We start from the raw sequence: 26523 nt of genomic DNA, 5'->3' as shown, positions 1-26523 counted from the left end.
ACATCTGTGTGTTGCTCCCGGTTGGTAACGAGTTGTTGCCCAGATGTTGCACATCTGTGTGTTGCTCCCGGTTGGTAACGCGTTGTTGCCCAGATGTTGCACATCTGTGTGTTGCTCCCGGTTGGTAACGCGTTGTTGCCCAGATGTTGCACATCTGTGTGTTGCTCCCGGTTGGTAACGCGTTGTTGCCCAGATGTTGCACATCTGTGTGTTGCTCCCGGTTGGTAACGCTGGGTTGCCCAGATGTTGCACATCTGTGTGTTGCTCCCGGTTGGTAACGCATTGTTGCCCAGATGCTGCACATCTGTGTGTTGCTCCCGGTTGGTAATGCGTTGTTGCCCAGATGTTGCACATCTGTGTTGCTCCCGGTTGGTAACGCGTTGTTGCCCAGATGTTGCACAGCTGTGTGTTGCTCCCGGTTGGTAACGCGTTGTTGCCCAGATGTTGCACATCTGTGTTGCTCCCGGTTGGTAACGCGTTGTTGCCCAGATGTTGCACATCTGTGTTGCTCCCGGTTGGTAACGCGTTGTTGCCCAGATGTTGCACATCTGTGTGTTGCTCCCGGTTGGTAACGCATTGTTGCCCAGATGCTGCACATCTGTGTGTTGCTCCCGGTTGGTAGCGCGTTGTTGCCCAGATGTTGCACAGCTGTGTGTTGCTCCCGGTTGGTAACGCGTTGTTGCCCAGATGTTGCACATCTGTGTGTTGCTCCCGGTTGTGTCCCAGCTGTTCCCTGGTTGATAACGTAACGTGTAAAGATATCTGTGCCTTGTTTAAAGCCTGATCTCTCTTGTCTTAGGTGTGTTGCCTTCCTCAGCACCCATCTACCCCTTCCCTCCTCCCACCGACTGCATTGAGGCGTATCAGGTGTGCTCCAGCGACCCCCGCTGTGAGGCGCTGTATCGGGGCCTGGCGCTGTGTGCGGCCGATGCGGCGGTGTCCCCGCTGGGGGAGCAGGTTGCTGCCGAGTGCCTGGAGGGACAGGAGGTTCTGCTTGCCCAACACCCTGCTCTGGCATCCTGTAAGTGCCAGCGCAGCTTCCGCAAGGAGGAGCAGTGTCTGAGGATCTACTGGAGGGTCCACCTCCTGCCAGGTACGTCAGGCCTCCGTCTAAAACTGAGTCTATCGGGACATTAGCTACAGCAGCGTGCTCAGCTGTGGGATCTATTTATTGATTTAAAAAGGATCCCCATTAGTTGATACCGTGGTATCAGCTAGTCTTCCTGGGGTCCGGGATTACATGTATCATAACATCAAATCATGAAAGCACTATGCTGTACATATACACAATACATATACACAATACATATCCACAATACATATCCACACTACAGATACAAACTACACATTTACACAGAACATCATATCAGTCTCCCTCAACAAACATTACATTCATGCATTCGTCATCAAAACCACCTCCCAAGAGAGCATCCAGAAAACAGGACAAACATTTAATTGATCATTACAGGACCATTGATCAGCTGTAAGTAATGCCTTCTTAAATTGTATTTGAATGAGGTTTTGTTGCTGGAGTGACGGATGTGCAGAGGGCAGCGGCTCCACTGAGTGGTAGCGTGATAGATGACTGTCTTTTTTAGGGCATTTGATTTTGGGTGGGGTAACGTGAGTCGGCCTTCACCTGCTGTTCTAGTTAAATGACTGTGGACCGTCATATTTGATGACTTGACTCTGCAAGAACTCAGGTTTACCAGAATAAATGCTGTTGCTGAAGAATGTAACTGTGTTTATTACAAGTCTGTCCTCAACTGGTAACCATGGTAATTTACGATGCATGCGTCTATGCTCGTTCTCGGAGGGCAATGTAAAACTAGCCTTGCTGCTCTGTTTTGGGCTGTTTGTAATTTCTGAAGAATACTTTTTGATGCAGATGACCAGACAGGTGAGCAATAGTCCAGGTGGCTTAAAATTAAACATTTAACAACTTGTCCTAGAACGTGTGCTGGAACAAAAGAAAGACATTTTCTTGCCATAGATATATCAGATCCCATTCTCCTAACGATTGAGTCGATGTGCTCCACCCATGACAAATGACTACCTACTTTTAGTCCTCGTAATTTGACCTTGTTCACCTGCTTTATAGGTTTATCCTCTAAATCATTTGTGTCAAACTCAAGGCCCGGGGGCCAATGTGGCCCGCCACGTCATTTTTTGTGGCCCGCGAGAGCTTTGTGCAGACATTTGTTTTTGTAGAATGCTGAAAAGTAAAAGTGACAGAGTTGATGTGTATTTGTAACTGATTTCTAATCTGTAAACGGGGTTTTAATGTTAAAATTAAATATTTAACAACTTGTCCTAGAATGTGTGCTGGAACAAAAGAAAGACATTTTCTTGCCATAGATATAGCAGATCCCATTCTCCTAACGATTGAGTCGATGTGCTCCACCCATGACAAATGACTACCTACTTTCAGTCCTAGTAATTTGACCTTGTTCACCTGCTGTATAGGTTTACCCTCTAAATGAAGATTCAAAGTTTGCATCGATAACTGTTTATATCTCGATCCAATAATAATGGACTTACTCTTTGAAATATTAAGCAAAAATTGTTGAATCGTCATCGTACATGTGTATACTTGCCTTATGCAAAACATATGGCAAATCATTAGTAAAGATGGAATAAAGGAGAGGTCCAAGGCAGCTGCCTTGTGGTACGCCACAATTCAACCCTTTCCTGGTCGACATACTACCATTATAATAAACCATTTGGGTTCTACATGAGAGATAGCTCTTCATAAATGTGATGGCACGAGATCTAAATCCATAGCATTGCAATTTATCGATTAAGAGCTCGTGATCAATGACATCAAATGCTGCGCTTAGATCTAGTAACTCGAGTTGTCGATCTCCTTTAGCCAGTCATCCGTCATTTGTGTCAGAGCAGAACGGGCAGAATAGTGGTGTCTGTAAGCATGTTGACATCTGGTGTTCAAGCCGTTATTTTCTAAATCATCATGTATTTGTGAATGAACTACTCTCTCCATCAGTTTGCTGAGTACCGGGAGAATAGTGATGGGTCTGCTGTTTTGCCCAGTAAATGCTAATTTTACATCTTTAGGCAGGGGAATCATTTTACCATCTTTCCAAATTCTGGGATATATACCTTCCTTTAGGCATTTATTTAATATATGACATATAGGACTAGCAATGAAGTCAGCTGAGAGACAAAGCACCTTCCTGTCCAACAGGTCAGTGCCAACAGAGCCATGTTCTGGCAGGGCCTTCAATGGTTTCCTAACTTCACTCACTTCCACACTTTTAAACTGAAATGAGCAACTTTTATTCAGCATTATATTATTAAATATGAGTCTAAGATTATTGGAATTCGTACTGCTCATACCTGTCCGCAAGGAAACGACCTTATTCACGAAGTAATCATTAAAATAGTTGGCTATATCAGCTGGTTTGGTTAAAAACCTGCCATCTGTCTCCACAAAGGATGGGCTTCCAGTTTTGTTTCTTCCCATTATTTCATGTAATGTTCTCCAGAGTTCTTTTCCATCTTGTTTTGCCGCATTTATTTTGTTTTTATAATATTCCCTCTTTAATCTTTTATTCAATTTTGTCACTTGGTTTCTCAATTGACTATTGAAACTTGTCTTCCACAGAACCTGATTTTGCTGATATGGATTTGGCGTCATCTCTTAGTCTCATAAGATCTTTTAGAGACTCGTTCAACCATGGAGCTGGTCTGGATTTAACAGCATACTTTTTCATAAGAGCGTGGTTATCAACAACCCCCATACAAATGTCCATAAAAGTATTCAAAGCAGCCTCAGGGTCCTGTGTTGCATATACATTGGTCCAATTTATGTTTTTACGTCCTCCAAAAAGATTTCTGGAACAAATTTCTTGAACATTCTTTTATGAATGATTTTGACTCCACTTTTAGGCATCTTGGTTTTCCTGGTGATAGCTATAATATTGTGGTCACTGAAACCTACAGGTAGAGAGACTGGATGAGTACAGCGTTCAGGAGCGTTAGTGTAAATATGATCAATACAGGTAGCCGAAGTATTTCCAGTACTGTTAGTAAATATCCTGGTTGGTTGAGAGATCATCTGCGATAGATTACAAGCATTAGCTAATGATACCATCTTATTTTTCATTGGGCACTGACTTGCAAGCCAGTCAATATTCATGTCCCCTAATTTAAAAATATCACCCTTCACATCTGCAGCTCTGTCAATTAAATCACATAAATCATCCAGATATTGATTAGCAGTTCCAGGAGGCCTGTAGCAACAACATATTAGTATTGGTTTTAAGTGAGGGGGATGTACCCTAATCCATAAAGATTCTAAGTTGGTAAACATAAATTCAGAACACAGTGTTGCAGGAAAGTTGTTTTTGACATATATTGCCACTCCTCCTCCATGTCTATTCCTGTCCCTCCTGAAGATGTTATAGCCATCAATAGAAACCTCTACATTGTGAATGGAGGTGTCCAGATGAGTCTCAGACACAGCCAGGATGTGGATGGTGTTCTTCTGGACCAGATGGTTCAGTTCATGTACCTTATTCCTGATACTGCAAACATTTAAATGAGCCAGCAAAAGGCCTTTAGCAGGAGATGTTAGCATGCTGCAATTTGTGACCCACAATGTGTCCTTATCTGTATCAAGTTATGGACTGTAGTGACATTCAGCTGTCGTATAAAGGGTGTAGAACCAGGTGTCCATGTAGTTATCTCCAAGTACTTAGAATGTTTATGGAATTTGACACAGTCGTGTAGGGTGGGGGTCTCTAGCTCACCACCGAATTTCATTTGGATCTGATCCAGAATGAGGTCAGGAAAAAATATAACATTTTAACATTTAACCCATTTACAGATTCAAAAATCAGTTAAAAATACACATCAACTCTGATTCACTTTGACTTTTCATGGTTGGTGTTTAAAGATACCAACTCAACTCAACTTTATTTATAAAGCACTTTTAACGGCCAAAGTGCTGAACATAAATAAACATAAAACAATATAAAATAAACCAGGACTAAAGTCTCATGCTGAGTTAAAAGCCACAGAGTAAAAGTGAGTTTTAAGATCAGTTTTAAAAAAAGACAGTCAAACAGACTGATGTGCAGCAGTAAAGCGTTCCAAGGCTTGTCGGATGTGCAGCGGTAAAGCGTTCCAAGGCTTGTCGGATGTGCAGTGGTAAAGCGTTCCAAGGCTTGTCGGATGTGCAGCGGTAAAGCGTTCCGAGGCTTGTCGGATGTGCTGCGGTAAAGTGTTCCAAGGCTTGTCGGATGTGCAGCGGTAAAGCGTTCCAAGGCTTGTCGGATGTGCAGCGGTAAAGCGTTCCAAGGCTTGTCGGATGTGCAGCGGTAAAGCGTTCCAAGGCTTGTCGGATGTGCAGCGGTAAAGCGTTCCGAGGCTTGTCGGATGTGCAGCGGTAAAGCGTCCCAAGGCTTGTCGGATGTGCAGCGGTAAAGCGTTCCGAGGCTTGTCGGATGTGCAGCGGTAAAGCGTTCCAAGGCTTGTCGGATGTGCAGCGGTAAAGCGTTCCAAGGCTCTGGAGCACCAACAGAACTTTGCTGCTCCAGAAAACGATTGATCCCCTCTAAACTTCCTCCTGGACTTTGGCACCTCTAGCAGCTGCTGGTCAGCTGACCTGAAGTACCAAGCAGGAGCATCGGGATGAAGAAGCTGAGAGAGGAAGGAAGGGCCAAAAAAGCCACTGGGACCAAACATCATCACTTCCATTTTCTTTGAATTGAAACTTTAGAAAATGTTTCAGGTAGAAACAGGATGTTCCAGCCTCTGACGTTGTCAAGACAGCAGAAGCTGTTTAATGGAAGATGCATCCTTTTTTGTGGCACATAGATTTGAGTATCATCAGCGTAACAATGAAAGGAAATGTCTTGTTTTCTTAAAATGGAACTCAGAGACAGTAGATACAAAATAAAGCGTAGAGCTCCTAAAATTGAGCCCTGTGGAACCCCACGAGACAACGGTGCAGAGTAGGATTCATGACCATCAAGGCCAACACACATACTGTATTTTTTGCACCATAAGGCGCCCCTAAAATCCTTTAATTTTCTCAAAACTTGACCGTGCGCCTTTTGTGTGGCGCACGGCTCTCAAAAATCAGTCCAAATGTTTTAGTACGACTTTAGTAAGCGACGAAGCCGCACAGCTAGCTAGATTGTTGGAGCCTCGCAGAGTGATACGTACCAGTGCTGTCCTTCAACATAGTATTATAGTCAGGAGCCTCGCAGAGTGATACGTACCGGTGCTGTCCTTCATCATAGTATTATAGTCAGGAGTCTCGCAGAGTGATACGTACCGGTGCTGTCCTTCATCATAGTATTATAGTCAGGAGCCTCGCGGAGTGATACGTACCGGTGCTGTCCTTCATCATAGTATTATAGTCAGGAGCCTCGCGGAGTGATACGTACCGGTGCTGTCCTTCAACATAGTATTATAGTCAGGAGCCTCGCGGAGGGATACGTACCGGTGCTGTCCTTCAACATAGTATTATAGTCAGGAGCCTCGCGGAGTGATACGTACCGGTGCTGTCCTTCAACATAGTATTATAGTCAGGAGCCTCGCGGAGTGATACGTACCGGAGCTGTCCTTCAACATAGTATTATAGTCAGGAGCCTCGCGGAGTGATACGTACCGGTGCTGTCCTTCACCATAGTATTATAGTCAGGAGCCTCGCGGAGTGATACGTACCGATGCTGTCCTTCAACATAGTATTATAGTCAGGAGCCTCGCAGAGTGATACGTACCGATACCGTCCTTCAACATAGTATTATGGCGTGCTGACTAAGCGGAGTTCCAACTCGAGGCTGTCGGTCCCGCAGCAGAACACGGGAATAGAGCAGCAGCGAGAGGATCCAGCATTAATGAATCAATGGAGGAAGAGGAGGAAGCAAGAAGAAGACCTGCAGCAACTCGGCTCCTGTGATCTGCGACTCCGTGCACGCCGATCTCACCGTTACGGTCTAAACCGGAGTGAAGCTAGCTAACTAGCTAACTAGCTAACTAGCTTATCATCGTCATCCCCGGTGGATAAACCAAAGAACTCAAACCGTTCAACGTTAAACTGCGAGCTGCGTGGGAGCTGTCTTCCAGATATGATTTAACCAGGGGTCCCGAAACTACGGCCCACTTCCACCCTGAACAACACCAGAGACAAAAATATACAAAATACAGTGCGTGACAAAAACACAGGGCCACCCATTTCCAGGGGCCAACTCACCCTTTAGAGCAGCCAAACAAAAATCGAGACTGCAGGTTCCCCGCTGCCACATTCCACCCCCACCCACACTGCCCCGCCCTCCAAGAAGGTCTGGTCCCAAAAACACCAAGATTCCAGTGCCCCGATGAGCGACAACAATAGAGGGCCCCTCTTGAATGAACACTTAATGTACACAAGATCACGTCGACAGAAAGGAAGACGGTGGGAGATGAGTTGGAACAGCAACTAGTCGAATCGCGTAAACCAGGCCGCTCACGCCAGGTAGCTGGTGAATACCTCGCAAACAAAGAAAGTAACGATACTCAAAAACCTTTCGGGCCGACCAACAAAGATTAGTGATCAGGTTAAACGCAATATTTTGAGTGAAATTAAAAATAAAATAAGGAATCCGAAAGCAAGGGTGAATGATTTGGGTGTCCAGACAGTAATTTGATCTTTTGTTTCATAAAAACAATATTGATAGTGGAGAATATATTAAAATTCTGATTTTATTGATGATCACATACGACCAGAACGTTCAAGTTTCATGGACTTTTTTTCTGTGAAGAACCCAGAGAGGTTCTTTGGTTCTGTGGCTTTCTGGAAAACAATAAATATTTAAATTTAGGCACCTCTGCCATCGTTACATGTTTTCCCGGCATTTCCACAAAGCCCCACCAGGTGCTGAGATACTAAAACTTTGTGGCCCACTGTAGCAAAGGCAGTGGTCAGATCCCAGAACCAGAATCATGTTTCCCCCAGAGCCATACCAAGAACAATCTAGAACCTTCTGGTGCTGATCGGGATCACCATGTGGACGGTGTAGATCCAGTTAGGAGGGGAACGAGCTGCTTGGGGGAGGTCTGCGCTCTCTGACTGCTTTTCTAGTAATGAATTACTATCTCACAGGAGTGAATTTTCTCTGATCCTATGAATGTAATAATTCTGGGTCACCAGATCCAGAACATGACTTGGATTTAGATCAGACGCTGGTGTGATGTGTGCTGGGTGTCATGGTGATGTCATCACGCCAACTCTGTCCAATCAGAGCGAGCGAGGCATTGTAAACATTATCCTTGACGACAGAAACCATCAACCGCCCCAATCCTGCAACGATTGAAATGCTTTTCACCCGGATCCAGATGATGGTGAGGGTCCACTGGATGGTTCCGTCTAGCGTTCCCTACCTCGGCCTGGCTACTACGTTTTATCCTCAGACATGTCCTTATTGGGTACTCTGGTGAGTATCTTCAGCAGTCTAGTATGTGGGATGAACAAAATCCAAGTCATCTGGTGCATCAGTGCTACTGTTATAACTGTTATAACACATTACTCTCTTCTGTTATAAGCGAGGAGAAAAGCAGATAATAATACTGGAAGCTATCCTTTCAACATTTGGAATTTTGCATTTGACATAAAACAGCATGCAGTCTATTCATTTTCTGTCTTACCCTGACTGTCCACTCAAAAGTACTGCCCCCCCCCCCACACACACTAATGAAGCCATATCCAGAGAGCAAGTGTGTGTGAGCTAGCCCCACCCAGCCTCCTCTTCCTCCCCTGTGGCCTGTTAGCCAGCAGAGCATTAGTGTAATTACACACTCTTCAGATCCTGACGCTGCTCAGCTGCACTAGCGGATCATTACCATAAATATATAGCATAGAATAGGATTTACATACATAAACACTTTACAAGACATTACATCCTTGAATGAGTTTGTACTTTGGAGTGTGCGTGAAATAATTCGCAGGAACAGAGACTCTCTTTAGTCTCTGATGAGTTTCACGATGGGACAAAAGCTGTGGCTAACAACACGAGCTAATGGCGTCCGATGACTTGCTCCCCTTTGCTAGTTTGGCCACACTGGTGCGATTTAAATGAACAGGATTACTAATGTAGGCGGACACAGGTTGTTTATACGATGTTGAGTTGCATTGCTGTACAGGAAATATCCTGGAAGAAGAATAGAGATGAAAAACATCAAGGAGGAAGAGCCACAGCCTTAGAAATGAGATGAGACCCAAAATCCATGTTTGAACATTAAGGTTGGATAATCAGACGTGCATGTTGGTGATATCACAGACATGTGCAGCCAGTGGGAAACTAGCCTATCAGCAAAAATGAGTCAAGTCTCATTCAGGCAATGTGACTGTAATCCATACTTGAGCCAATGGAACTACAACATAAAGTACAACAATATGTGCCTGTGGTGAACCGTACAGGTGCTGTATTGTTTCTGATTTCGGAGACTTACTATTTTCCACAGTTTTCTAAGCTTAATGGGAAAGTCTGATTTCGGAGACTTACTATTTTCCACAGTTTTCTAAGCTTAATGGGAAAGTAGGCTAGCCACATTCTCACGCCATATCCGAGTCAGACAGAAAGGGAACCAGCCAAATTGTGAAAATGTGGAACAAAGTCTGTTCTGAGCAAAATAGAAACGGGTGTAAGAAGTATAAGGCAAACAAAGGATAATCCTCACAGTACCCCCATTACATTACTAAGTATTCCAAATGGCCCAGAGGTGTGTTGAACGCAGTCTTCCATTCGGATGCGGACCAGAAGAAGCTTGGTGTAGTGACCCGAATGCAGAACCTATCCTCAGAGCAGTAGGAGGAGCAATGTCTTCAAGTCCAGTTGATTATTTTTGCTCTTCTTGGTTTACCATGAACCGCTCTCTCTCTCTCTCTCTCTCTCTCTCTCTCTCTCCCCCCTTAGATCTATTCCCTCCAATCTAAACAATCAAGATTAATTGATCCTATTTTCATCTGTTCTTTTATTCCAGGGGAGGATGAGCTGGAAGTATCACCATATGATGACACACTAGTCGATGCCCGCATGGCCTCTCTAGTGGCAGGTAAACACACACACGGTTCTACACGTGTCAGCTTACTGGTTCTCCCTGGTTCTGCCATTAAGGTGCCGACATGCTTATTGATAAGCATCAATCGGTATAGTGACCGTCCTCTCTGTGCCAGTCCGACAGTCACATTATACTGCATGGGAGCTGGGTATAGGTATAGAGTGGTGTAGGCCCTGGACTGGATCTGGTTCTAAAAGCCAGGATCAGGATCAGGCTGCTGCTGTGTTTCTGCCTGGTCCTTAGACAGGAGTCTCGGGAAACATTCACCGACCACTGAAGATGATTGCTGTTGATTTTTAGGACCTGATCATCATTCTCAAGCGTCCTTTTGACCGACGCTATCACTGTAGGAGCAGAACCTCAACAACTTAATAAGAATTAAAATCTAACCAGTAGGAACTCTATACTCAGCAGCAACTGAACAACAGTTTGCGTAGTTGTGTCCGGGGATGTGTCTCTTGCATTTGACGCGCAATCACAAAGCAGCTGCTGGCATGGCCAATCATTCCTGTGACGCCGTTGCAGAACATGATCTTTGTGATGCCTCGTTTCAGGCAGTGTGAGGGGATGTAGCATCTGTTGAGTCTGGGTTCATGTGAGTGATGAATAGAGCATCCCATTCTGCTCCTGGAAGTCAGAATAATAATACGAGATGCTTTCTGACCACTTCCCCTTCATTCGCACCCTCAGCCTCCTCTGACATGCAGCTGGATGGAGACAACCTGTGCCTGAAGGCAGCGCAGGACTGTGGCCTGTTTGAGAAGTGTGGCTCTCTGCGATCTGAGTATGCGGTGGCCTGCACCAAACTGATCCGTGGGACCAACCGATGCAATCAGCAGAAGTGCCACCGGGCCCTGCGCCGGTTCCTCGAGCGCGTTCCTGAGGAGTACAGCCTGGGCGTTCTGTTCTGCCCCTGCACCAACAACTTGTGCGGTGAGAGGAGAAGGAAAACCATCGTGCCATCCTGTTCCTACCAGGACACGGAGGGTCTTCAGACGAACTGTCTCCACCAGCAGAGCTTCTGTCGTCGAGATGACCTCTGCAGGTAAAACACGAGATGAGAATCACAAGCACTGACTACAGCTGCTCTACCTGCGTGCTGGTCGCCAGAGCTGCTGCAGCCTATCCCAGCTTAGTACGGGCGAGAGGCGGGTACACCCCGGATGTGTCACCAGCACATTGAGGCAGAAACTAACTAACTAGTGTTCAATTATTTTAATCCAGGGTTTGTCACGGGCCAAGGCAGGTAAGAACCCAAATGCACGATAGTCGAGTGGGAATCCAAATTCAGAACTTTATTTTCACCGAGACAGTTCCAGGGATCAGACAAAGGTCATACGATCAGGACGGTCAGGCAGACAAATCTCAAGCAGTAGACAGAATCCGGGAATCAGGCAGGATTGGGACGCAGGCAGGCCGGTTCAGGAAGAGTGCTGGGAGATATAGGATCATGTGGTGTGGTGTCTGAGTTGAGTTTATGTCGAGTCCGGGCTGATGAGAGATGTGTTGCAGGTGATGACAGGAGCACAAGTAACAGGAATGAACTGATTGCAGGGGGAATCTGAGGAGGCTGGGGAAGTTGGTGTGGAAAGGGCACAGGCCTGCCTCAAGATGTGACAGGGTTCTTGTTTATTAATCCAGAGTTCCTTTTTTTTAATCCAGGGTTCTTGTGTTTTATTCCATGGTTCTTGTTTTTTATTCCAGGGTTCTTGTCCTTTATTTCAGGGTTCATTATCTCGTTAAGGCAGAGCGGACTTGGTGCAGAGTCACCTGTAGATAGTTTTAAGTCTGACTCCTGGTTTGTCTCTTGTCTGTTGTCGTTGGCTCCTCTTCTTCCTCCTCAGATGGCCTTTTCTCATTTGTAACGGAGACAAAGACGTTTGTTTTTTACTCGTTTTCTCTAGTTTATATATTTGTCTTTGTATTTTGCCGCATCGTACCTTGTCTTCACGTCCCATCGCCATCGTTAAAGCTGTTATAAATCCCGTTGGGCCTTGGGCTGAGAAGCGGAGACGTCCACCGGGTCACCGGTTTGAGTCCCAGCCTGGACGAAATGTGGAGTGTGGACTGGTGGATGGACAGGTGCCAGTCTGCCTCCAGAGCACTGTCAAGGTGCCCTTGAGCAAGGCACCACTGCTCCGGGCATGCCAATCATGGCGGCGCCTTCACCCTATTCCCTCTCCGCGTGCTAGGGCCCCTCCGTGTGTGATTGTTTCATGGGGCCTGTTGTACTCAGGTGTAAAGATAATTTCATTGTGTGTTTGTAGTGCATCAATGAGTTGAATGAAGCGTTCCTTCTTTCTGTAATGTCAAACTGTCCTCCGTGATGTCAGAGTATGGTCCCTTGAGTTTTAGAAGACAGGTCCTGTTGTAGAAGTGATGCCTATAATGTGGGGGAGTAGGAATATGTGATACATATTTCAGGGTATTGAGAATTTGAACATGACACATAGCTGTTTGGCCATATGGACAGCGGGTCCAACACATATGATCAAGGAGGAAGTAAGATTGGAAGACCAGAAAAACAAGCTTGGTATTGGACTTCAAACCCAAAATACCCACATCCTGTGTTTGATGTTGAATTTGTGTTTGTGTTCTGTCCAGGTCCAGATTGGCTGATTTCCTTAATAACTGCCAGCCGTCTTCTGTGACGGCCAGCGGCTGCCTGAAGGACTCGGCAGGCGTGTGTCTCCGAGCCTACGCTGGACTCATCGGTACGGGAAGCAAAGTGGGCGATGGGGGGAGGGGCCTGAATTACATAAAGCTCCGGGACGTTATCCTCAACCTTAATGCCATAGTCCTCTCCTTTGTCTGCGTGTCATTTGCCTTGACTACCTAAATGTAATACAATAGAAACTAATGTTGGTGTTAACTTAATAGGGACAAATTTTAAGCATCAATTTTGAAACAAAAAAATCATTTTCTAATATAAAAAGCTATTTATTTATGTTAAATGCTCATTGTCATCGTCACCCTGTTAGCCTCGCGGTGATTCTAGACCCCGTTAGCCTCGCGGTGATTCTAGACCCCGTTAGCCTCGTGGTGATTCTAGACCCTGTTAGCCTCGTGGTGATTCTAGACCCCGTTAGCCTCGTGGTGATTCTAGACCCTGTTAGCCTCGTGGTGATTCTAGACCCTGTTAGCCTCGTGGTGATTCTAGACCCCGTTAGCCTCATGGTGATTCTAGACCCTGTTAGCCTCGTGGTGATTCTAGACCCCGTTAGCCTCGTGGTGATTCTAGACCCTGTTAGCCTCGTGGTGATTCTAGACCCCGTTAGCCTCGTGGTGATTCTAGACCCTGTTAGCCTCGCGGTGATTCTAGACCCTGTTAGCCTCGCGGTGATTCTAGACCCCGTTAGCCTCATGGTGATTCTAGACCCCGTTAGCCTCGTGGTGATTCTAGACCCCGTTAGCCTCGTGGTGATTCAAGACCCTGTTAGCCTCGCGGTGATTCTAGACTCAGTAAAGTTGATGCAGCCGGTGGCAGCAGAGCTCTCTCAGCGGTAGAGCGGTAGGCTAGTTATCAGATAATGGCTGCTCTACCGGTGTGTGGGTGATGGTGTGAATGGTTACTGCTCCTAACGGGTAGCTGGTGTCTCTGCTACTTTCTAAAATGCTTTGAATGGTCAGTCAGACTAGAACGATACTTTAAAGTCCATTTGCAATGATAATTCCACATGAAACCCCACTTAGCTTTAGCATTTTTCTTTCATCATGCTAGGCTAGGATGATGGGAGTCTATCTTATCTTTCAAGTAATTTCTTATTAAAACGAATTCATTTTTTTCCCCTCCCTGAGCTGCCACCTTACCGTGGTAGAGGGGTTTGCGTGGCCCAATGATCCTAGGAGCTCAGTTGTCGGGGGCTATATGCCCCTGGTAGGGTCACCCATGACAAACAGGTCCTAGGGGAGGGACCAGACAAAGGGTGGCTCGAAAAACCCCTTATGATGAACACAATAAATGGTCCTGGGCTTCCCTCGCCCGGACGCGGGTCACCGGGGCCCCCTCCTGGAGCCAGGCCTGGGGGTGGGGCACGATGGCGAGCGCCTGGTGGCCGGGTTTTCACCCGTGGAGCCCGGTCGGGCATAGCCCGAAGAAGCTACGTGGGACCTTCTTCCCGTGGGCTCGCCACCCATAGGAGGGACCAGAGGGGTCGGGTGCATTGTGAGCTGGGCGGCAGCCGAAGGCGGGGACCTTGGCGGTCCGACCCTCGGCTCCAGAAACCAGCTCTAGGGACTTGGAACGTCACCTCTCTGGCGGGGAAGGAGCCTGAGCTGGAGTGTGAATGTGTGTGTGAATGGGTGAATGTGAGGCCTCATGTAAAGCGCGAAGCGCTGGAAAAAGCGCTGTATAAGTGCAAAACATTTACCGGTCGATCTTCGTTCCTACCATCACCTATGGTCACGAGCTTTGGGTAGTGACTGAAAGAACAAGGTCGCGGGTACGAGCGGCTGAAATGAGCTTCCTCCGTAGGGTGGCTGGGCTCTCCCTTAGAGATAGGGTGAGAAGCTCAGTCATCCGGGAGGAGCTCGGAGTAGAGACTATGTCTCTCGGCTGGCCTGGGAACGCCTCGGGATCCCCCCGGAAGAGCTAGAGGAAGTGGCCGGGGAGAGGGAAGTCTGGGCTTCCCAACTTAGGCTGCTGCCCCAGATAAGCGGATGAAAATGGATGGATGGATGGACGAATTAATTTTTATTAATGCGGTAATGATTCTATCATCCTGTTAGAAGAACAACAACAACCAATCTAAATGATATACGCATTCTCGCTCTCGGATTGACTATATTTTGGGCGTGTGTAGTTACAATATGGGCTTAAACATTCCAAGCTGGCCTGGGGCAGAGAAACAACAACTGGATTCTTCAGTTTGCGAGAAGATGTTTCAGCCCTTGAAATAAAATAAATAAAGTGTCCTGTTTCTACTCGAACTTCTATGTATCTCTATTACTCATATCTTGTAAAAGTATAAACACAAGTCCTAGAAGTTTTAGGTCCTATCCTCCACGGCCTTTTGTGTTTTTGCGACAGATATTTCTATTTGCTGTTACCATAGTAAATAGTGCACGGCAGCTAGCATCTCACCATCTCACCTGTAGGCACCATCATGACACCCAACTACATCAGCAACGGCTCCGAAGACGTGTCCCTGTGGTGCACCTGTGACGGCAGCGGCAACCAGTGGCAGGACTGCCTGAGGCTGCAGCGCATGTTCACCCACAACCCCTGCCTGCGTGAGTGCACGCGGCTAACGACTGGACGTAGCTGTTCAGCAGTTCAGCTGTGATTGTCTGATAATCACGAGTCAAACATTGATCGCGCCGCGTCGTGGCTGAAGGTGCAGAGTGGCTGCAGAGGGAAACTGGCTAGTGTTGCCCCCCTGAAATGAACGACTAGACTCACGGTTCAGTAACGTCAAGTAATCTGTTCGTCTCCTGCGTACTACAACACACTGCCTGGACTCATTTTCCCATCAGGCTATTCATGTTCCTCCCTCCCAAAGTGACACTCCCATGTTACAGCACAGGCACAATTCCAGAATTAAAATAAACAAGGCTCTTGAACCATCAATCCAAATTGACTGAACCAAAAATATGTTCTACATCACTAGTTTCCTGAACAGGTGTATCCGAATTCCAGGGTGCTACACCAGCAGTTAAACAGACTACTTCTTAATAGTAATCTGAGTATTTATGCATTTGCACATGTTCCCGTCTTTGTGCTAAGCTACGTGGGCCACGCTCTTCTGCTCTTTGCTTCACACACAGATCTGAGATCAGTCTTTGTGCTCAGATTTTAGATTGACTTGTCATTTCCCTTTTTTGACATCTTTCTCTCTCCCTGCCTTTTTGATGTTGACTGTTTAGATTTATCTGTTCTCTATCACACACACACACACACACGCAGTGCACACACACACTCACAAGGCTGTGTGTCCATCCAGGTAACGCCATCAGCTGGATGGGGAGCCCCGGCTCCTTCCCTGCAGATGCCACGCCCCCTCCCGCTCCCAGACCATCCCCACTTATTCAAGAGGATGAGATGCCGAACAGCAATCACCTGCCTGAACACGACGACGTGGTGAGTACGCTCGAGCTCACACACGCACACACACACACACACACACACACGCACACTCCACGGTGCTCTGGTGGCTCTGCGTTCAGCTCATCTCGTCCTTGTTCTTTATTCCTGCAGTCTCCAAAGACTTTTATCACTTTTATTTCTGACTCATTTTTGCAAGCACAACATTTTGTATTCTCTTCCTGCTGCTGGAGTTATAAAAATAACGATAAGCCACATGAGCAAAGTTGCTGATTACAGCAGCTCAATAAAACTAGCCAAGGAAGCCAAAAAGTCCAGGCTCCAAGGGCCCAAGGCTCCAAAGCCCGAATTGCACAAGACTCCAAGTCCCCAAGACTCCAAGACCTCACATGTACACGACTCCAAGGCTCCAAATCCCCAAGACTTCAAATCTCCAAGGCTCCAAGGCCCCAAGTGTACAATGCTCCAAGGCCTCAAGACTCCGAGACTCCAAGTGTCCAAGACTCCAAGGATCCAAGCCCCAAGACTCCAAGGTCTCGAGACTCCAAGTGCCCAAGACTCCAAGGATCCAAGCCCCAAGACTCCAAGGTCTCAAGACTCCAAGGATCCAAGCCCCAAGACTCCAAGGTCTCAAGACTCCAAGGATCCAAGCCTCAAGACTCCAAGGCCGCAAAACTGGCCCCAAGTGTACAAAACTCCAAGGCCTCAAGACTTTGGGTTAAAGTCAAACTTCCTCATTTTTATCATAATACCGTATTGGCCCGAATATAACACGATGTTTTTTGCATTGAAATTAGGCTGAAAAAGTCGGGTCGTGTTATATTCGGGGTCTAGACATTATACCCATTCTGAACGCTAGATGGCGCCAGATATCTTTACAATGAATGGTGAACTGAACTCCCCAGGCTAAAGCAAACGCCTATCATTATTTTATTGCAATGTTTTTCCTTATTCATATGTTGTGAGAGAGAAAGAGAGAGAGTGCAACTAGGAGACAGAGATATGCGAGCAATAGGAGGAAACGGAGTTTTGTTTAACAGTGCAAGTAAAATAAAGCAGCTTCAGTGATTTAGCACGTCTGGCCGGCATCCATCTTGTGTTGCTGCGCTTCAGCCATTCATTTACAAATGTGATTGCACTTTAGTTCACATATTTAAATGTTCAGATATTAAGATGTGAGATGTTTTTGCATGATTTGAATGTGGCAAAATAACATGCTTTTTCTCTCGAATTTATTGTTATAATCATTTGTTTCAGATGTACTGTAATTATTTTCTGTATAAAAATTGAAATTGGTGTTCAAAAAGTATTTTCTCAAACTTGAGTCTTGAAAAAGAGGGGGTCGTATTATATCCGGGGTCGTGTTATATTCGGGCCAATACGGTATGTGTCATTTGATCCAAGTATTGCCATGACAACCTCAAAGATCGAAACCCTCTGTTTATCTTATTTTCATTTCTGGCAGAGATTCAGCTCCCTTTCTGTTTCTTGAACATGAGTCCTGTTTCACTTTCAGTGTTGTGTCCATCCTGTCTGTCCTCCAGCTTCTTCTGCTTCCTTTGCTGCTATTTCATCGGGAGTGGTGCCCCCTCGTGCAGCAGCTCTGCAGCAGCTCTGCAGCAGGGACTTGTTGGTGACAGTTAGACCTCAGCCGCGCTCTTTAATTTGTCCTATTTAAATGGTCTCTATTTAAACAGGCCGGGGCAGACAACCAGGCCTGGGCCTGAACGGTTCTGACGCTGGCCTGGTGGACCTGTTGGACACGCTTGTAACGTGGTGGACCTGTGCTGTGAACACATATGTTGGGACAGTTCCTCCTCCTGGATGTCCTTCATCAGTGCTCACCATGAAGCCCGGTCCAAACTGGACCCGGGTTCTGGCTCCGACTCGGGCCAGACTGTGGCGTGGCTTCCAGCACGCTTCAGTGCCAGAGACAGAGCGGGCCGCCAGACGAGAGGGCTTTCCAGCGCTCTCTCTCTCTCTCTCTCTGTCCGCCTGCCTCTCTCTCCCACTGAGCAGATTAGAGGAGCTGCTGGTTGGAAGCGCTGCATCGTTCAGGCTTCATGAGAATGAATGTATTCATGCTCATCTGCCCCCACCTCCATTAAACCCCATCTGTCTTGACGCTTCCCCTTCCTAAATCCCTCCAATCTTCCTTTCTTTCCTCTCTCACTCTTTTCCTCCTGTTCTCAGCTCTGTTCATTCTGAACCTCTCTCCTCCTCCGTCCGTCGCTCGGAAGGAGCTCGGTTGTTCCTTCTAAAGCAGTGCTTCTCAATTATTTTCTGTCACGCCCCCCCGAGGAAGAAAAAAACATTTAGCGCCAATAAATAATATTAAATTAAAATTGATCAGCAACATTAACTAGGGAGCACAAAATATAAAACACTTTAAGCTACAAAACCAAAATGAAAAAAGAATTGTGCTTTTAGCAAAATGAGGAAGTCAGGTCTTCCCTCGTCTCCCACCGTCGTCATGGTGAAGCCAAGCGCTACGTACGCTACGTACGCTACGTACGCTACGTACGCTACGTCATATTTCCTCGTCTTTCCTTTCGCCTGACCTTCCTTTGTTCTATCATCTCCGTCTCTCCGTCTCTCTCCGTCTCTCTTTTGCTCCATGAAATATTTATCCGCGCTGTCGTCTCTTGATTGTTTGTTTACAACCGCTCTTCTTCTAATACTCCCTGCGCGCACTCTGACAATCAGGGCGCCACTGCCAACTACTGGAGTGGATGTGCAATTACACTTTAATCTCGTAAGGCAAAAGAAAGCAATTTCTCCGCGGTCACAGGCGCCCCCCCTGACATCGCACCACGCCCCACCATTTGCTCTAAAGTGATTTTTCCAGACTGAGAGGTTGTCCTTCAAACAGCTGCTCCATCAGAGGAGAAGAATCTCACTCGGAAACATTGATTTCTGCTCTTTGTTTGAAACGTTACACAGAAAACTACAAATATGCATCGCGGAGAGCTTTAGCTTTTAAGGAGCTTCTTTTCTATCCGTTCATTCGCTGACTGGCGTCCGGAGGTTAGTTAGTGACCTTTACTACAATGAGGTCATAGCGGAGGATCGCTGACACAAGCAGGGCCGTCAACAGACTTGCCAGGGACAAGCAGGAACAATATGCCCCCCCCCCCCCCCACGCTGAATAATCCTCAACAACATCTACCCAATTATCTAAATCAAACAGCCACCCAACAGAAATGTGAAAATGACTTAAGGACAAAAACTGAAGTATATAAAAACATCACAAGAACTTCACAACCAATTTCAATTAAATTGAACACAAATGTTACTGATACAAACAGCTCTATTCATAAAGACTGCCATCATCTGCTGGGTAATACAATGCCCTCAGATTCTAAGTCTCACTTGAGTTTAGCAGGACATATTTCAGCCTTCTCTACTCATTAAAGTAATCAAATTAACAATTCACAATCAGGAAGTACTACACTCCACAAAATCAAAGTGTTAAAGCGATGCCTCTGAAACCGAGTCTTTGAACGAGCTCCCTCTCAATGGTCAACATGGCTAAACTGTTAGCCTGCCCTGGGACATGCTGGACCGCAGAGAGTCTTTAATTATCTTCATTTTGCTGAAGGGACGCTCTCCTCCAGCTACAGTCACTGGCCAGGACAAGAGAACGTGCAGCAGGATGCACAGTTTAACTTAAATACTCTGTCGTCCCATAGATGCATTAAGCAGGTCTGGAGGTCCCAGCAGGTCCTCATCAGATGTTACTGCACATATTTTATACTCAGGCTCAGGTGACTCCCCTACTTTGCTGTGCTGTTAAGTCATGGAATCGTATTTGGGCTCGTTACAATACACTCTGTGGGATTTAAATCCCACCCAGCCCCCATAATCCAGCCCCCAGGAAGGAGGGAGCCGCGAGGCCCCGGCAGGAGGCAGGATGCTGGAAGAGGAGAGGTGGGGAGAGGGGGGAAAGGTTCAAGGTTACTTTATTTATACCCGAAGGTAGATTTGTTTTGCTGTGAGATAAAGTTAAAACATCCAATATCCATTTAAAACCAGCAAACATACATATAAATCTATACAAACCGTTAAAAGTGCCCAAATAATATTTCATCAGCGCCAGTAAAACCAAGAAAAAAAGAAAAAAAAAGTTTTCAAACCACAATAAAATAAATTACAACACAAGATTTAAGACTATGATTAAAATAAAACCCGATAAAAAGAAGAAGGAATAAAATACAGACTAATGCTGATTCAGCAAACCCACCGCGGTCGGGACAAAGCTGTTTTTGTACCTCTGAGTTCGGCACCTTGGCACTAGTAACCTCCGCCCAGAGGCCAGAGAGACAGAATGACCGTACAGGGGGGGGGTGCAGGTCGTCCCGTAACACGGAGGAGGCGATCTGAGCTGCTCTGAGCTTCACCAAGCAGACGGCCTGACCATTTAAGAATTACATTCAACCCCTTTTTCTGTTTCAGAGTAGCCTGGCCAAACCATGACGCCAAAGAAAAGGACACAACACTCTCAATAAAGGAGGGATGAAACATTTTCAGGAGAAAGGGGAAGACCACGAGGGGAGGGAAGAGAAGGCGAAGGAGAAGGGAGAGGGGCGAGGGGGAGGCAGGACAGGAGACGGGACCAAGGAGAAGAGGGCGAGCGGGGGATGGGGAGGGTGGAGGAGAGAGGTCAGGGAGGAGGGAGGGGAGGTGAGGGGGCCATGGCCACGCCTAGGTCACCAGCCGGACCCGGGCCGCTACTACCAGCAGAGGAGTGACAGACTGCGCCAGCTCAGTGCCATCCCGAACGCATGGGCCAGCACCCCGGCATGGCAACCCAGGGGAACACCGGGGGCCGCCCGAGAAGCATGCGCCACCCAGCAGAGACCCGAGGAGCCGGGTTGCACATATCAAGCCACGGGGACAGCCCCAGAGTTAGCCCAGCATGCAACAGCCCCGGAGATCAACCATCCTTGCGTGAAGAACATTGAGCTGGAGACTGGAGCTGAAACATAGAAAGTTAGAATGGCTGGGAGGTGAATTCTGAGGTCCACTTATGTATAATTGCCAAAAATCACACGGACGGTCTCTCGCCGATCACATCTGGTCCGACCGCGTCTCTGGTCCGTCTGAAAACCTGCTACTTCACCTTATTGATATGACGATTGTTAAAAAAGTACACATGACATAGTAAAACCTCTCATCTATATTTGTAATTGATCATTTCAATCTGGTCGTTTCCCAAATACAATGAACATTTCAAAAGGTCATTCCATTACACAAAAATGAAAGTTAGCAGTTACACAAACGACAGACCAATATCCTTACGAGCACAATGTTCGGAAGCCTTGGAGAAACTATTTAACTCCCGACTTATAATTAATCAGGATCAATCCGGTTTCAGAACAAAGAGAACCACGTCAATGGCCGTAACTGAAGAAATCACCAACGCACTGGATCAAACAAGTACACAAAAACCAGGATCAGGGTTAGAGTTCTGGAGAGTAGGAACAAGTCACTGACAATCTGGCAGAGAGCAGGAAGTCAATGCAGGGGGGCTGATGAGGAGACGAGCAGCAAGTGTCCCGAGCAGCACAGGTGATGTGGAAGAGCAGGAGGGCGGAGCTACGTGGAGCAGGAGAGTGGGGCTACGGGGAGCAGGAGGGCGGGGCTACTCAAAACAAAAATCTCCAAAAGCCTCCCAATCATAAATAAAGTAAAGCTATACCTTGATGAAAATACTTTATACTGCTACTTGGTACTCCTATAATTCATATATTGTACTGAAGTTTAGGGAAACAGTTACCAGGGCAACATCAACTCATTAGTCATGTTACAGAAGTTAGCGGGACGGATCACACTGACCGTCTGTTTATTCATTCAAAACTATTAAAAATATTATACAACATTACTCTTCTTCAAAGCATTCAACAATGTACTACCAAGTAATGTACAAAACCTTTTTACAATTTAGGAGACGACTGAGCGCTTTTGGAGCTTTCACATTATGGATTGGTGAATGATGGATGGGTGGATGGATGAATGGATGGATGATGGATAGGTAGATGGCTGGGTGCATGGGTGGGTGAATGGATGGATGGTTTGATGGATGGGTGGGTGTGTGGACAGTTGGATGGATGGATGATGGATCGTTGAATGGATGGGTGGATGGGCGGTTGGATTGATAGATGGATGGACAGTTGGATGGATGGATGGGTGGATGGATGGTTGGATGGATGGATGAATGGATGGATGATGGATAGGTGACTGGATGGGTAGATGATGGATGGGTGGATGGATGGTTGGATGGATGGATGATGGATGGGTGGATGGATGGTTGGATGGATGTACAGTTGGATGGACGGTTGGATGGATGAACCATGAGCCATCCTCCCTGTAAGTGAGTCACAGCGAGTCACAAGCGAGAACTGCCAGATGAGAGGATGGAACGAGGGAACTGGATGAGTCGCTGGAAGCGCTGGTACACAAACGGGTAGCAGAGGCAGTATTTCACTGGAGCGGTATTATAGTCAGTAACAACACAATAACGGCGTTGGCCCTGGGCTGGCCCAGATGCCGACGCTTCTCACTGAGGATGAACAGCTGCCTGTCCTGATCAATCAGCCATAACGCTGCAGTGAATCAAATTCATCAACAGCGTTAAAGTTTCACAGACGCCTTGATCAAAGTGATCAAACAGAAGGACAAACGAAACATTCAAAGGCTCCGCCTTCACTCCACTAGCATCTCCGCTAACCAGAAACAGGCTTAAACCGCGTCCACAGGCACTAGATGATTACCAGACTCAGGTTCTTCCTGCATACATTTCCCATGATCCTCTTTACTCTTTGCTTTGTCTTCCTGACAGTGGAGCTGTCGTTGGGACAGAGTAGGTTGGGATTGGTTAGCATCCTAGCTAACTTGTGACCAGCGTCTCATTGTGCTCCGTAGCTGTCATGCATCATTAGGGCTGGTGATGAATGTGATTGGGCCGGTTCTACCTGAAACAGTCTCAGTGGATTAGAGCAGATTAGAGATTATTAGAGCCGATTAGAGATGATTAGAGCAGATTAGAGCCGATTAGAGCAGATTAACGATGATTAGAGCTGACTAGAGCTGATTAGAGCAGATTAGAGCCGATTAGAGCAGATTAACGATGATTAGAGCTGATTAGAGCAGATTAGAGTTGATTAGAGAAGATTAAAGATGATTAGAGCAGATTAAAGATGATTGATGATGATGATATTTATTAGAATGTTAGAGTACAGGTACAGTCAAACAGTAGCATGTATTACAGTACAAGTACAGTCAAACGGTAGTATGTATTACAGTACAAGTACAGTCAAACATCCTGTCTAAGAGGAGCATTTCTAAAAAGCCCTTGCGGTCTTGTTTCCGTTGAAAGTCCTTCGTACATAAATCATCGACATTTAACAATACCAATAAAACGAATATTAAATTACTAACTTGATGCAAAATAACAATACATTAAAAAGACACATAATATGTACAACGTAGGTGGACCAAACGGGGGGGTTAATTGAGTGAGTCGTGATGACTATCTCCGTTTCTGTCCCCTGAAAGGTGTATTTTTAGGGCCGTTTTGAAGGAGGCCAAAGAGGTGCATGTTTTGAGGGCAGGAGTCAAACCGTTCCACCCTTAGGGGGCAGTATTGTAAAAAGATGATTTACCCATGTTAGTCCTATAGGAGGGGGTAATCAGGTTGTTGTTTGAGCTCCCTCTAGTGTTGTGGCTGTGGGTGTCACTAAATCTGTGGAGGTGTTTATTCAGGTATGCAGGGATTGAGGGGACTGAGGGCAGAGCTGCATTGACTATTTTAAATGCCAATCCCATTTTGAGTTGTTTAACCCTGTCTTCTACCCTGAGCCATTTTAGGCTAGCAAAATGTCCAGGAACAAGGTGGGTCATGGCCCCAGATTGAGGAGTAGCCGAATCAGTTTGTTTTGGGAGGTTTGGAGCCTGGTTTTCAGGGACATTTTGATGTTTGAATACCAGGAGGTGCTAGCATAGTCAAAGAGGGGCTGAACGAGGCTCCAGCAAGCGTCCGGAGACAAAAGGAGACATTCTGCACAAAAATCTTGTTCTCTGATTGACTTTTTTGATCACCTTAGTTGCCATACTATCGCCAGACAGGTATTTGTCAAGAACACAGCCCAAATAGGTAAACTCTTCTTTGCTGGAGATGACTGTATTATCGACTGTGACCTTGAAATCATTAACATTTATCTCACTTAGAGAGTGTTTAGACCCAAAAAGAATAGATTCTGTTTTACCAAGATGTAGTGACAGTTTGTTATCGGTAAGCCAAGTACGGATTCTGGTGACCTCAGAGCTGAGAGCCTCCTCAACCTGCACTTTGTCCTCTCCCGAAATCAGGAGTGCTGAGTCATCAGCAAACAGGAACAATTTGCAGTTACAGACAGCACTCATGTCGTTAATGTATAGGAGGAACAGTAACGGCCCTAGAATGCTGCCTTGAGGAACCCCACAGCTCACCGGGAGGGACGAGGACAAGGTTCCGTTTATGTCTACCATTTGTTCTCGTCCCTCAAGGTACGATTTCATCCAGTTTGTTGATGTGCTATCAAAACCAATCGCCTTTCGTTTGTTCAATAGAATTGAATGGTTAACGATTAGAGCAGATTAGAGCATATTAGGGCAGATTAGAGCAGATTAAAGATGATTAGAGCAGATTAGATTTGAGCAGATTAATGATGATTAGAGCAGATTAGGGCAGATTAGAGCAGATTAAAGATGATTAGAGCAGATTAGATATGAGCAGATTAAAGATGATTAGAGCAGATTAAAGATGTTTAGAGATGATTAGAGCAGATTAGATTTTAGCAGATTAAAGATGATTAGAGCAGATTAGAGCAGGTTAAAGATGATTAGAGCAGATGAGAGCAGGTTAAAGATGATTAGAGCAGATTAGATATGAGCAGATTAAAGATGATTAGAGCAGATTATAGATGATTAGAGCAGATTAAAGATGATTAGAGCAGGTTAAAGATGATTAGAGCAGATTAGATATGAGCAGATTAAAGATGATATGAGCAGATTAAAGATGATTAGAGCAGATTAGATTTGAGCAGATTAAAGATGATTAGAGCGGATTAAAAATGATTCGAGCAGATTAGAGCTGCATTACTTCCTGCTCTAATCTGGATCTTGAATAACTGAGCGTTGCTCCTCTGAGCTGAAGTTTCTGTACGTTGTGTGTGATTTTGTTGAACTGGTCCGTCTTCCTTTGGGTTCAGTGTCCCGCCCTTGGACAAGTTGCCCCGGTGGGTGTGGCAGCAGTCTCCCACCGGAGTGAGAGCGAGGGAATGCGAGGCTTTGTAAAGCGCGCCGGGCACCGCGGGGGTGGAGAAGGTGCAGTCACCATTCAGGGACGCTGTTGCTTGTCTGTCCAGCCTGGGAGGACGAGCCCTTCCCACTGAACCCGAGGGACAGACGATGTCCTGACATTGTACAGTCCATACAAATAAAGACTGATCGATTGATGAAATGGGTTCTGTTGGATTAAATTCAATCTGAAGGTGTGAATGAGCAGGTTGGAGAGACGTCGGCTGACAGACAGATTCCTACAGTGGACAGACGCTGTTGATTGTTCCACACTAAATGTTTCTTTACTAACACTTGTCCTCCCTGCCAGCTGATGAAGAGTGAAGAAGAGGAGGACCTGAAACAAACGGAGGAGGAGGTTGATGAAGACGAGCAGTTTGACATCATCCAGCTGTACTCAGAGAGGGCCACGATCTCCAGCCTGGGCTCCCCTGGCGCTGGGGGGGGCACCCCCACTGCCGGCGACACTCCTGCAGCCACGCTGCTGCTCCTGCTGCTTCTGTCTGCCTGTTTCAGCTGTGGGTAGAACAGGCGTACAGAAGCAAACGCACCCACACACATGCACACGCACACACTCACTTATAACGGACTTCCAATGGACTGGTGGCTGTAGCGTTCCCGGGTGCCGAGTGAAGACGTGGACTTCCTCTTTAGTCTGTAGCATAGCTGTGAACCCCCGTCGTGTTTGCACTTCCTTCGTTTCCTCTGCCGATGGCGCTTCGCTCAACCCGGCCTGACTGACGCTGCTGCGGTGCGTTCATAGCCTGCACCCAACGCTTGGTCCCGTAAGACGCTGGACGATGCCATCGACCGGCCAGCATGAGGCTACGAGGTCCAGCGAACACTAGCCCGACAGCCTGCTAGCTGTGAGCGTGCAGCTAATAGTGGACCGAGGTGCGTTTGCAGCATTAGCTTGTAGCTGTTAGCAGACGGTAGGCCGACCTGAGCATCAGCTGGAAGCAGCCGTTCACAGCAGCCTTTCCATCTATCTGGTGGGCCTACGAGAAGGCGGTCAGAACCGAACCCGGGCTGGCGGGCCGGTTGTCCCAATGAACAATGCCAAAATACAAATG

The 26523-nt window shown here is 46.5% G+C and overlaps 1 protein-coding gene across 1 annotated transcript; it reads left to right on the top strand.

Annotated features, from left to right (window-relative positions):
• Positions 1-489: 489 nt before the first annotated feature.
• On the top strand, positions 490-25976 carry LOC137894673 (GDNF family receptor alpha-4-like). The gene is made up of 8 exons (XM_068740122.1): positions 490-518; positions 780-1093; positions 9991-10062; positions 10759-11113; positions 12673-12782; positions 15166-15300; positions 16011-16144; positions 25761-25976. Exons 1-8 carry the CDS (start codon positions 490-492, stop codon positions 25974-25976), a joined length of 1365 nt encoding a protein of 454 aa, XP_068596223.1.
• Positions 25977-26523: the final 547 nt, after the last annotated feature.

This window comes from Brachionichthys hirsutus, chromosome 6, assembly GCF_040956055.1.
Source record: "Brachionichthys hirsutus isolate HB-005 chromosome 6, CSIRO-AGI_Bhir_v1, whole genome shotgun sequence".
Taxonomy (NCBI): domain Eukaryota; kingdom Metazoa; phylum Chordata; class Actinopteri; order Lophiiformes; family Brachionichthyidae; genus Brachionichthys; species Brachionichthys hirsutus.
This window is presented reverse-complemented; position numbering and strand designations above follow the sequence as displayed.